At 51.1% G+C, this 13,004-nt stretch overlaps 1 protein-coding gene across 2 annotated transcripts in view; it reads left to right on the top strand.

Moving 5' to 3' along the window:
• The first annotated feature begins 910 nt into the window (after positions 1–910).
• Positions 911–13,004, top strand: part of LOC126528453 (uncharacterized) — a 330,965-nt gene continuing 318,871 nt past the window's right edge. For both annotated transcript variants that reach the window (XM_050176335.3, XM_050176334.3), the window contains exon 1: positions 911–1,807. In XM_050176335.3, the coding sequence (XP_050032292.2) occupies positions 1,732–1,807 (76 nt within the window). In that variant the 5' untranslated portion in view covers positions 911–1,731. The remainder of the gene's footprint in view (positions 1,808–13,004) is intronic.

The following is a 13,004-nucleotide window of genomic DNA, read 5'->3' as shown; positions in this document are numbered from 1 at the left end:
TTAGGCCCCACGGCTTGAACTTGTTACCATTTCTGATCACCGGAGCTGCAGACAGCAGTGGCATATGTTTCAGTTAGTTCACAGTGGCAAAGCTGGCAGCGACATATTGCTACACTTTGTCAAACTACAATGTGTTTAAAAAAAATATTTGTTTCGCGCGATTGTTCTCGTCGAATAAAAATATAAGAGGACTGTACGGTAAGGATTACGTCCCTAGATGCGCTTTACACCTGCAGTTAAGTACAATACAGATCGGAGACCGCAGTACACAGCGATGCAGCATTAGCGCTGTTTGACTCCTGGTTAAACTCGGCGTCACCAGATGTCGCCACCAGTGTTGTTGCGGCCGTACACGTCTCTAGCAGCCCGGCACAAACGCTATTGCGTTCACAGACAACTCGCATACGCTTTTACGGGCAAGCTCACACTCTGTAGTCTTGCGCGATTACCGACTCCGCCGAGGACGCCTGCCAGACGCTAGCGCAAGCTAGGTAGCTCCAGCGCTGCTCGTTCACCTGACATTTGCTGCGCGGGAAAGCTAGCGTGCGCGCAGGTGGGACGCAATCGCGTTAAGCTAGAACGCGACACTTCTTAGCACTAAACTGCTTCCAATCGTCACTACCTCACTGACTACGCGCCAACAATGCAAGTCTTGAGTTTCCACGTACCGTTAATTTCATCGCCAAGGTTCGTCGCGAAGATTGACAGCGGAGTTCGAGCTATGTGTAATTGCGGTACGGAAAATCACCCCGCTGGTAACTTTAGACGGTAGCACTACGGCACTACGCTGAACAATTTCCGCTTTCTCTTGCGCTTCGTCATTGCACGGACGGCTTAATGCACGCATTACTAGGCACAATCATTTACTTGGTAGGTATCACGTGGGCATCAAGACAGCGAAGGCCTAAAGAGAGGGTTAAATAAAGCTGAAACCCAGTTCCCTTTTACTTTATTTCCTTGCAGCGGTGCAATGGGAAAGAAGGACGCGCACATCCTATCGGCGTACCTCCGCTCCAGGCAAGCAAACTTGGGAGGGACGTCTTTTCCTTCGCCGCCTCTTTCATAGTCTCTCTCTCCCTAGCTCCGCGAATGGGAGGCGCCCGTGGTGGTCACGTGACCTCGTGCCGCGCTGGCGTCATTCCAACGCTCGCGTTTGAGACGGGGGACGCCGCGCGCGCCTTCTGACTACGCGTCGTGCAGTGGTCGCAGTGGTGGCGGTTGTCTGCTGGAGATTTCCCCCCTCGCGCTGCTGCTGCCGTGCCATCTGAGCGTGGTGCGTTTCTTGTGGCGTTGGCGTGCGCGGTCGTCGTTTCCCATCGGTGACGAACAAGAAAAGTGACGTCGTTCAAACGCGGTAGAAGCAAGGTCGGGCTGTGTTCTCGCGCGTGCCGTGGCTGCGGAAGGTGACGTGGTTGCCCAGGTTGACGCTACCCCGACGATTCCAACGTTAATAACCCCGTGTTCGGTGAATTCTCAGTCGGTCGTCGTTCCGACGGTGTGCGGTGCGCGTTTGTGTCGAGTGTGCGACAGGCTTACCGCAACGACGGCGTGACGTGCTACCACTACAACCGATCCAGCGAGGAACGTGCGGATTCTTGCTTCGCTTGACGTGGGATTTTGGATTCGCTCCGCGACATCGCCGTCCCCACCTGCGACGCCCCAGCGGAGGTGTTCTTTATTTTATTTTCTTCCTGTGTTGTTCGTTTGGTTGCCCGATCGAGGATTGCTGGCATGGCACGCGACGGCAACTTCTTCGGGCTTCCGGCTTTGGCAGCGACGGCGGCGATCGTCCTCGGCTGTCTTGTCGGTGAGTGTTTATTGTTGGACCGCCTATTTCGGCTGCGTTTCGCGTACGGTCCGAGACACGTCTCGGCGCGAAGCAGACGACGCGTCTTTTCGCAGGCAGCCACGTCCGCTCTGGCACAGCGCGTGCCAAGGCGGAAAAGCCGCTCCCGTCGCTGGCGCAACCCACTGCAGAATTTTGTTTACGTTTTGGCGGTACTCGAAATGTAGGCGTCGGGCGGGGTAGCCATCGTTTCGCGCCCCGATTTCCCGACCTCGACAAAACGTCGTGGCCCGCTAGCTGATTTTCGCGGGACCGATGTGTGAAGCACGCGGGTGGTGTCGTCGGGTCAACCTTGTTCGTAAGGAAAGCGGGCACCGCGGTTTGTGGTCGAGTGCCGAAGCTGGCCAGCGCGTGCTGCCGACTGCGAACTTGTCGGGGAGGGCCTTTTCTTTTTCGTTTTCCTCCGCGGAGCCTTCGGACGCTGCAGCAGGAAACCTGTTTGCCGGCCGCCGTGGCTCGGTCCGAAGCGCGCGCGTACGTACCACTACTGTTTTGATGGATAGTTGGGCGTGTTGGTTAAGCATGATTTCTGAAGTGAAGGCGCTAAAAAGACGGAGGACGAAGAAGAAACACACACACACAGGGCGCCCTGTGTGTGTGTGTTTCTTCTTCGTCCTCCGTCTTTTTAGCGCCTTCACTTCAGAAATCATACCACTACTGGCACGGCCATTCGTATCAGCGTTAGCCGCGAGCTCGCGAGGAATGGGAGGTGTCCGGCGGACTCGGGAAACGCCGGGCTGTCATCGGCGACGCAGCTGCTTGCACTCAGGGGGGCTCTCGCCTCCGTGCCGATGCAGTCGTTGGCTTTGTGATCTCGCGTGAATGCGCTGCCCTTTGAACTCGGCAGCGGCGGCTGCTTTCGTCGGCTCGCAGTTCGAAGCGCCGGGTTAATGTCGCGGACACGAGCGCTGCGCCGCGGACAAGCGAATTGATGACGTCACGAAGCTCTCAATTCAAACCGGACTCGCGGCGTGTCGATAAAGAGACGTTTGCTTGGAACTTGGGTCACTGTTCCGACCTCGTTGTGTCAGACTCGCTCGCGGGAACGCCACTTCTGTTGTACATCGGCGATACACACAGTCTGCACCGAAAATTCGGGATGTTCGCTTCGTTTTATTTAGTATCATTTCGCAGCAACGACAAATAGCGAACGATGGTTGCGAGCTGGAGCCATGGGATTAGCGAAAAAGAGCTTGCTGCGCGCAGCATTACGCCGATCGCATTTGCACTTGCTGGGGAAAAACAAAAAGCCAGAGATGTAGAAATATTCCCTCCCCCCCCCCTTTTTTTTACCATCTTATTGGAATTGAGCTTGTAGTAAAGCGCGAACAAAGCTCACGTATCGTGATTAAGGCCCGAACCTCAGTATAAGTGACTTATTCGGCCTCGCGGTCTGTCAGAGTGGCCTGCACCACTTGAACCCGCAAGGTATACGTGCTTAGACGTCTGATAAAACGTCGCATTTTATCGAGCCTGTAGTAGCCGCATGAGGCCTACACTTTTCGTTCACTGAAGCGCCATCTCATCACCTCGATTTCCTCAATCCTTGCTGTGTGTCTCTACCTGCTTCTATACACGAAGACGATATGCTGCATTCCTTTAGCCGTCACGACCGAGCCATCTAATTACCGGCCTAGTGCGCGCGCCACGCACTTCGCAGTCGACAGTGCGATTCTCCGCCAGCCGCTTTCAGTGGCCTGTTCGGAGCCTTCGCAAAGTCGAGCGCGCGTGGTGCAATTCGAAACCTGTACATACGACCGCGCGCTGAGCAAGGACTCGCGCTGGGGATCCGCGTTCTGCTTACCTGCTAGCCGTGAAACTCGCTGCATAATGCATTCCATTTGCGATATGCCGTTGGAGATGCTCTCGCGTTCTCTCGCTTGCCAACGTCAGCGTGAAAAAAAAAAAAAAGGGATGCCCGTCTCATTGCGTTGTGACAGCGTGCGCGCACCGTACGGCGTCGTGCCCGTTCGCTGCTTCAGATCGGCCGTCGTGGGCCTTTCTCGCCGAATGGAATGACTTGTTGGGCTTCACGGGCCAAACCGGCCGTCTGATCATATCAGGCGTGCCGTATAACGCGGGACTCCTGATTTATTTTGCAAAACCTGGGGCTGCTTAACGTGCACCTGAATGTAAGTGTACGGATGTTAGCTGTTTTGTTTCTTTTTTCTCTCTCTCTTTCTTCTTTTTTTTTTTGCATTTGGCCACCGACAAAAATGCGGTTGCTGCTTCCGGTATCGCACCCGCGACCTGGAGCTTAGCAACTCAACGTCATAGCCACTAGGCTTGTACAGCGGCGAGTTTCACCGTGCCAATCTTGCTGCCATCGCTTGCCAGTCCTCAGGAGAGATTCAATTGTCCTTTCGCCTAATATCCTTAAAACCTAAACACCTCGCATCATCCCTCTGACAGGGTAACTACTATACGACCTTAACTCACCAGCCGTGGTGGTAAATGGCTTTCCTTTTGAATCGGAGTGCCGACTAACAGAGCTAGCCTGCACGAGTGACTTACGCGTTACCATATCCTAATCTAGTATCCTGCCCTATGTACGGCCTATCCCGTTCTAAATACATTTCTGGAGCCTTGACATTCGCTTGCCCCCCTCCCACCGTGCACTTTAATGGGTGGGGTGACAGGCTGATGTGTTATTTATAGCTCGCCACACCTCATTACTTCAGATGAACGTGCGGAGCGTGGACGAAAGCGTTCGATTGAAGCCATGCGCCGCGGTAGATCTGACGTGCAAGATTTTGCACATCGTCTGCGAGTCATTCCGGAGTACACTGTAAAAAAAAAAAAAAAAAAAAAAAGGTCGCGGTGGCACGGTGGTTGTGCGCATTATTTTTGCACACATCCGACCGCTTATAGAGACACTGCCGTAATGCGAGCCGATGGCGCAAGCGAAAACAAAATGCGCCGATTAAATTTTCGCGACAATTCGTTTCCCCGCCTCGCCTCCCGAGTTCGGCCGAGCGCGCCGTTTTCCACCCCGCGCGCTGGAGAAATCCCGACTGCGATGTTCTACGCACATCCGTCGCCTCCAGCGGGTCCTTCATCGCTCCTCTGATCTGAATAACAAAGGGCCTCCCTAGCCGGTCGTCTATTCAAACTGCCCGGAGTCGAGGAAGCGTTTTGGTTCGCGAGAGAGCAAAAAATAAATAAAAGCTCCGTTTGAGTTCGTTCGGCACGGGTCTTGCGCCAACCGGAGAAAGGAGGGGGGGACTGGAGATGTGTTGTTACTCGAGCGGTTATTTACATAAAACTCGTGAAAGAACTTTTTCACTCGAACGAAGCGGGGTCAGAGTGACAGCGCCCATCGAGCAGAGCGCTTCGAGTAGCGCGAATTACGAGCGCGAAATCTTCAGATATTTGTGTGCGCTGTTCGTGCTGGCATCCGCGCTGCGGTGGCTGAGCAGGCTTATATGCTGCTCGGCGAGAGGTCGCGGGATCGATACCCGGCCGCAGCTGCTGCGTTGGTATGAATGAAAGAACAAAAGGTTAAAAAAAAAGGGGGGGGGGGGGGGTGTTGTCTTACGTGCGTGTCACAAAAAAAAAAAGAAAAACGTGGCCAAAATTAATAGGCAGCCTTCGACTTCGGCGTCCCTCGTAAGCCGTTGTGGAGTCAGTTTCGAGACGTTGAAATTGGATAATTTGATTGTCTGTGTGCGTTTGTTTGCTACGCAGATAAGTCCTGCTGTACATACGCGCACAAATTTGGCGCACTTAGTGACGCCGCATACCTTGCGCTGTCGCTGATCGGTCGCTCTATTTCATCACATGTATGCGAGAAGATCAGCGCAAGCGATCTGCCAAGTGCGGCAGTCGAAGCCACGTTGTGGGTCGAGCGAACGACGCTGCACGTGTGCTGCTCGAGCGAACTCCGCAGGTATAGGCTGCGGTTGACTGGGCTCGCATTTTGCGCTTGTTTTTTTCCGCCTCCGAGTTAGATCAGCGGCAGTCAGTGTGTTATATGCGACGGCGTCTCTCGATCAGTGCGACGAGGAGGCCGACTGCCGTGGTTCTTGAATGACCGTCTCTGTTGTGTCGGTCTTCCACGATGCGAGAATCAATGTCCGCCCCTAATCCCTTCAGCGACCCCCTTCCACTCGCCCTGCAAAGAGCGGGGATAACTTTTTTTTATTGCTCGGACGAAATCTAGACGAAGCGCGAGGGAAAGCGCCATCACAGATTTAGTCTATATTCGAGCTGGTTCATTATTCCGATGGGCACATGAAAAGCGCGGACGGACAGGCGGCCCAGTGACAGGGACGGCTGGTGGACGGGTTGACGGTTTTCGGACAGGCGGCTACGCAGTTGCAAGTATTGAGCCTTTTAGCATACATTAGATTTTTCTTGAATTGTCGTAAAATGGGGTTTTCGGTTAGAAGCTGTTTCGTTAAAAAACCTTATACTTTTTATTATCGCATAAATGTCAGGTTAAAGAAAATTGTGCCTTTATTCTCAAAAATATTTGTGGTGTAGCGTTTCTTAGCGTGGCTATAACAGTTTCAGATACGACAATGGCTTTTCAGAACTGCTGTAGTGCTTGCATTGTTTTTATTCTATAACCGTATTTTTAGATTCTGTTCATCTCCGTGTGAACACTATAAGAACAACTTACTGCTTAATTATTATCACTGATTAATTAGCGATTTACTTTTTGATTGTTAGGCATTCCGCGTCTCCTAATGCTTACGTTCATGACTTGACTGCACGCAACTGCCGTGCAGGGGCTTATATGGGCCAACTCAAGCTGATGATTCAGCTTTTTATCCCATGCCCTTTTCCAAGGTGTTTCCCGGAAGAATAAACTTGCAGTGCATAGAATTGAAACAGCAGCTGGGGAGGATGCGATACGGACGAGGTTTCACATAAAGGCCCGAGAAACGTTTGCACGATAGCGCTACAGCTGCTTCGTGTTAACTCTCGTCAATACGCGGAGATTATACGTTGATAGCGGGTTCATTGAAGAGAGCTCCAAGCGCTTTATAATTTTGGCCGTGTTAATGGAAATGCTGTCCAGTCGCACATTGTCTCATCTCTGCCTCCCTCCCTTTTTAACCCTCGGCTATCAAAGAACACAAAGTAAACAAGGAACAACCAACACGGGGCAGTTGTGTATCACGCGCACACCAGTAAGCAAATAGATAAAAGTGCGGTGATAAACCCGCAGCGCTAACTTCGGGGCCCCCACGCCCACCTTTTCTGCTCTTGCTAGTAATGCAGCGTACAAAAAAAAAAAAAGAGAGACAGAGAGAGAGAGAAGGGGGCAAAATTTAGTGTAGAAGAAACAAAAATGGAACACTGCGTGTGCGAGGGCGCCTGCTTAAGGGGCGCCGCCATTCGGCCGGGACACACAGCAGGTGTTCCGCCTTTAATACCGTACATTTCGAACACACGCAAATTCGCATCCCCCGATCGAGACCAGGTGTTCTTTGCACGCGCAGAAAACGTAACGACAGGGCAGCGTTCTCTGCGTCATCCTGCTTGCAGTTTTCGATTTGAAGAATTGTGCGCCGAGTGATGTCACTCGAACGCGCTGCTTCTTCCGCTGTCTCTCGGAATACCGCAGCAGAAAAGGGTGCGCGGTGCGCTGGATTACGCGTGAAAGTTAGCCGCCTTCGAGCCCGAGGGCTTCAGTGTTGTCAAGCTCGACAGTTTTATCCTGGACGCAACGGTGATGTCTTTAAAGCGGATTTTGTTTTCTAGGAGGTGTACATCCGTGCGGGCACGTGCGTCCCCTTCCCTCATCAATAATAATAATAATAATTGTAATAATAATAATAAATTTCTTTCGAGGAACCCGTATGGGTTTCCTTTGTAGCAATTGCTACGAACAGGTGGATGTCTGATTTTCCCTTTATTCAATAATAATGTAAGGAAGTTTATTGAGCGAGTCCAACAAACGGGCGGTAGCTCGGAACAGTGAGCGCGGAGAGCAAGATGGTGGTGTTCGAACGCCGGTCTCGTGCCCTCTGTTCTTGATGATGATCGGTATGCCATTCTCCTCCTTTCTTCATTACAATAATAATAATAATTATTATAATTATAATAATAATAATATCTGGCTACACCACTCGTGGGACGCCAGGAACCACCTATTTGGGCCAGGATGGTCGCTCGATCTTATCGCGTTACACCTGATCGACGTGATCGTATTAGTGGGCACAGCCGCGCAATCGTCCGGGCCCGGTGGTGCTTCCCGACCGAACGGAGCGGAACGGTGTCGCGGTGCGGTCGGCCCTGCGACATTCGGTGCGACGACCAGCGCCACGTCGTGCACGAGGCCGCACGGCCGAGACGGAGTTCTCTCCCGTGCGGCAAAAGCTGGTGTTTTATTGGCCGTCGTGCATCATCCACCTCGGCCTTTTCGGGGCCGCACGCGTGACGCGAATTGAGGAGGGGGGGGAGCGTTCGTACGATTCGCGTTAACGCCTCGGGCAACCGAATGCGGCCACGCCGTCGTCAGGCGGGAAGTGGCCCACGGGTGACGGCGCATCCCCGAGATTACGTCGGCCCATCATAATCCGATACGTACGGCGTACTCTCCATCTCGTACCTGGACGATATGTGTCAGGGTTTCGTTTTTTCTGTCTTACATTGTCTCTCTCTCTCCTTTCTTTCTTTTGGGGGGAGGGAGGGTCTTTCCAGGACAAAGAGGTCTCGGTGTCATACTTGTGAACTGAGCCAGCGCCATTCCGTATACCTTGTCTGCGGTTGGTGTCGCTGCAGGGCTCGACGTTTCTATCCCGGCTGCGGTGGCAGTTTGCCTGCTGAAGGGCCCGGTATGACGAAATAGTAACTCAAAGCAAACAAGCTATGAAGGAGAGAATAGAAGTAGAAAAAAAAAAAACAATCTAAGCTTTCATACAGTAGAAACACGCTACATACTAGGAACAAGACAAAGTTGCGCTCGTATACAAGTGCGTAATGAAGAGTCCGTGAGTTACCTGTCTCATAATTGCTTTGTTGTTTACGGACATAAAATGCAAATAACCAGATTAATAAACGAATTCGCGACAATATAGTCTTATCGAGCAAAGAACTGCTGGCTCGATCTTACCCACATATTCTGAAACGGATCTCGACTCGAAGCTCTTCCTCCAACCCCATAATGATGATGATGATTTGATGACATCCCCTTTGAGACAAGGTGGTGACAAATAGTCACGTAGCATGCCTGATTTCATCAAGTATGCTATACTTTTTTTTACCTAGCATTGTTGTGAGCATCTCCTTAATCTATTTTTTTTTCCCTTCAAAATCTACCTTGTACCGCTAGCCATGGCTGTAGGAGATCCGGTCGTATCAATCTCTTCCCTGCTTTATTTCCACCGATACTCTAAACCTCTCTTGCTTATCTTAACTGCTGATCGGTTGGTGCCTCCGTCCACATTATACCCAGGCTCTTTTTGGAAGGTGGACGTTACCTACAGTTTTCACTGAGTCAATCTCTCTTCGCATTCTATTAGGATATGTACTCAGTTGTCTCCGATTTTTTTTTCTGCAGCGTACAGATGCCTCGTATATTTGTGAATATTTGCTCCGGTAGGTTTTTGTCCTTAGGCAACCGGCTCGAGCCTCAAATAGCAAGGCACAGCCCTTTGTGTTATCGTACAGATTTTCCCTTCTAATTTATTTCTTCTCATTCTTGTAAACCTCCATAGTCCTGTTTGTTTCCATTCTTTGCATCCAATTAACTGTCTCTCTCACTTTCTTTCTGGTGACTCCTGGTTGACTATTTACAGTTTCAATTACCCTGTACTTGGTGTTGCGAACTTTCTTGACTACTTCCTCCGTCGCACGCTTTTCAAGCAAAGGTACTTGTGCACCTTATAGCAGGCCATAATTTTTTTCATCCGTGTTCCTGACTCTCTCTTCAAAACTAATTTCGCTTTGTGCGTCTCTGACTTCAGAACAGGCCCAACCCATGTCGCCCTCCACTGCCTCATTACTCCTTTCACCGTGGGCCCCCAAAGCCAACCGGCCTACGGATCCTTGGTTAACTTCCAACCTGACAAGATATACGAATTTAGGCACAGAATGGCTTTTGCGAACGTTAGCGGTGACACCGTGGCTGCTTTCCAGATTCCACGGACCACTTCATATTTATTGTGACCCTAAAGTGCTCTATGTTTCATGATTGCTGCCTTGCGCTGCCCGTTTATTTACAGGTTATCTTGGTGGGTGCTTGAGTATAAGTCTTTGCTTCGTTTATGTATACGCCGAGGTATCTACATTGCTTCACTGTGGATATGACTTGCTCTTGAATCGAGAGCACGTAGTTACTTTTTCGGTGCTAAATTTAAGGCCTAGATTTCTCGTTGCGTTGCCACACGTATGGACCAGTGTCTGTAAATCTCTTGCGTTCTAGTCTATTACCAATATGTCGTCTGCATCGATCACTGCGGCGACCTCCTTTTGCACCATTTGTCCATTACGCGTGTGTGATAAATCAAATCCTAATTGAGTGTCTTCCAGTTGTCTTTCTATACCCTTAACATAAAGCGTGAACAACAGTGGAGAAAGAGGGCATCCTTGCTTCATTATTTGGTGAATTTAACACCACTTCATTACTATTTCGGCCTTCCCATGCAATTTTTACTCGGTTGTCTCTATATATCTCCCTCAGCAGCTGCACGAAATCGTCCTCTGTGGCATCGTGTTTGAAAATGACCCTTAACGATTACCTGCTTACGGTGTCATAAACTCCTTTAATATCTAGAAATGCTATCAATAAAGGTCTATTCTGACTAGCCGTGCGGTGTCAATGAAGCGTAGTTGCCACTTGTCTACTTGCAGCGCTGCTATCTACTTTCTGGAGCAGGTAGCCTGTCGTCTGCGGGAACGTCCTATACTACGGGGTTTAGTTCGCGCATGCTTGGTATTTGCCTTGTATATACAAACGGCCTGATCCAGCTTCAAATGACCCATTGTTGGAAGCAACGCGCCCGTGTGTCTCAGCTTCCGTCCGTTCTATACCAAATTTCTGCGCTGAGTACTACAGAAAGCATGTGGTTACCGACAAGGCGGAAACGCACTTGTGACAACCATCAGCAGTATTTGGTCACGCTGAAATAGCAAATTTTCGTAGCTAAGTGCATTTTGGGTACTCGTGACAAAAAGAAAATAAATAAATAATAAATAATAATAATCCCGCGTGAGCTCCACGAAGTGTTGCGGGAAGCGCTTCCGGCAGAAATCGGCCACTGAAGAGATTGCGGTCGGCCTCTGCTTCGCGACTGATGGCTGGCTAATCGACCGAACGCCGATAGATACGGATGCCGCTCGTTCACGTCTCGGGTATAGGTGGCGCCGACGAAATCACGACCCCGGCTCCTTTCCTTCTCTCGCTCTGATATCCGCGGTTGTGCCACGGTATGTCATAGTTTTCGCGTAGCGGAGTCAATATAGCGAAGACGCACGGCGCGAAATGCAGGAAGGTATAACCAGCCGCGGTAGCTTAGCGGTTGTTGCGTGGCGCTGCTAAGCTTCAGGTCGAGGGTTCGATCCCGACCGCGGCGGTCGCATTTAGACGGGGGCGAAATGCAAAAAGTGCTCGTGCATTTAGGCTGAGGTGCACTTAAGTGTATTTCGGCTGGTAAAAATTAATCCGGAGTTCCCCACTACGGCACACTTCATACTGAGATTGTGGTTCTGGCGGAGAAAACCGCAGAATTGAATTCGGAATTTGGAAGATGCATCCCGAAGCTATTGCCCTGGTGGCGACACCTTAATTGTGACGCTGTGGTCAGCCATAACGCGGTAGAAGCGGTTTTTTGTTTCGTACGATTGTAAGATGTGCAAAAATCGATGAAACTTCGAGAAAGTTCTGAGAGACCCTTACATTATTTAACAACCCGACGTTCCGGAGCTAGTTCGGTACCTTCTTCAGGGGTGATATCGCGGGAGGAGCAGCGGTGCTTACTAAGGGCTCCCGAAATACCAGTACGTGTTTTGAGTTGTTCGGAGTTTGACTTATTTAATCCGGCTAGTTGTCCCGACCAGGCAGATCTCGTCCGAATGTTTACCTTTGAAAACTATCCTGCATATTGTTTCAGCCACGTCGGCACTTCTATGCGGTCACACGGGCGGAACTGAATCGACGATTAATTGTTATAAAATATTGTTCGCACTTTGCTTAAACACGATGTTACTTATCTGTCACCACAGAGCTGCTAACGGCATTCGTATATTCCTACACCGCCTACACGGTACTTTGTATACGTCTGCGTTACGCTGCTAAACGTATCTAATAGCACCTCGCACATCGTGGAAGTGTAAGCAGTGCTTCGCCCTTGCCAGATGTCGCTGGCTTTCTGAGAAAGGCCTTCACGCATTTCGGTAACGGGGGGGGGGGGGGGGGGGGGGAGGGTGCGAAACGCAAAAGTTGAAAACCCGCCCGTGTCTCGTGCATGGGGGGCACGTTAAAGATCCCCCGGTGATCAAAATTAATCCGGAGTCCGCGACTATACGGCGTGCCTCGTAATGGTGCCAGGTCGTGGTTTTGGGAGGCAAAACCCCGGCGTTCAGTTCAGAGGCCTTCGCGCTGCTCGGCCGAGACGATCCTCCCTCCCTTTTTGCACGCGGGACGACGCAGCGGCGCCGTGTAAAAAGCGTACTTTGCTCGGCGCGGTTCCACGTTGCGCTTCCGTTCGCGTTTACGAGGTCGTGCCGCTCTCGTTGGTTCTCGCTTTGTTTCGTCTTCTGTTCTTTTCCTCCCTGCCTATTTCTTTTTTGTTTTTGTTTTCCTCGCCTCGCCACTTCTCTTCTCCGCGGACACTATTTCATCGGCGGACGAACGCCGCCATTGCTGCACTTTTTCCCGCCTCGGTTAGCGTCGATGTTATATAAAAAGAAAAACTAAGAAAAAAGAAACCAGCACGCCGCCTGCCCGCCCATGAAGTTGGAATCAAACCGGCTTTGAACGCGATGCTGCTCTTAAAGTAAAGGAGAGAGAGAGAGGGAGAACGCGATCGAGAAACGAAAACCGCATTTCGTGACCATCGGATCTGCGCGCCGATGCGCGGCAGCACAGCAGGGCTTCGGGTTTGCGCGGCTCGATATAAAGTCTCCGTGGCGCGCGAGGTGATCGCGACGCGACGCAGCTGCGTCTCTATGTCATCGTCTGTCCTCGCGGGTGTGTGTGCGTGTG

Source organism: Dermacentor andersoni, chromosome 9 (genome assembly GCF_023375885.2).
Source record: "Dermacentor andersoni chromosome 9, qqDerAnde1_hic_scaffold, whole genome shotgun sequence".
NCBI lineage: Eukaryota > Metazoa > Arthropoda > Arachnida > Ixodida > Ixodidae > Dermacentor > Dermacentor andersoni.
This window is presented reverse-complemented; position numbering and strand designations above follow the sequence as displayed.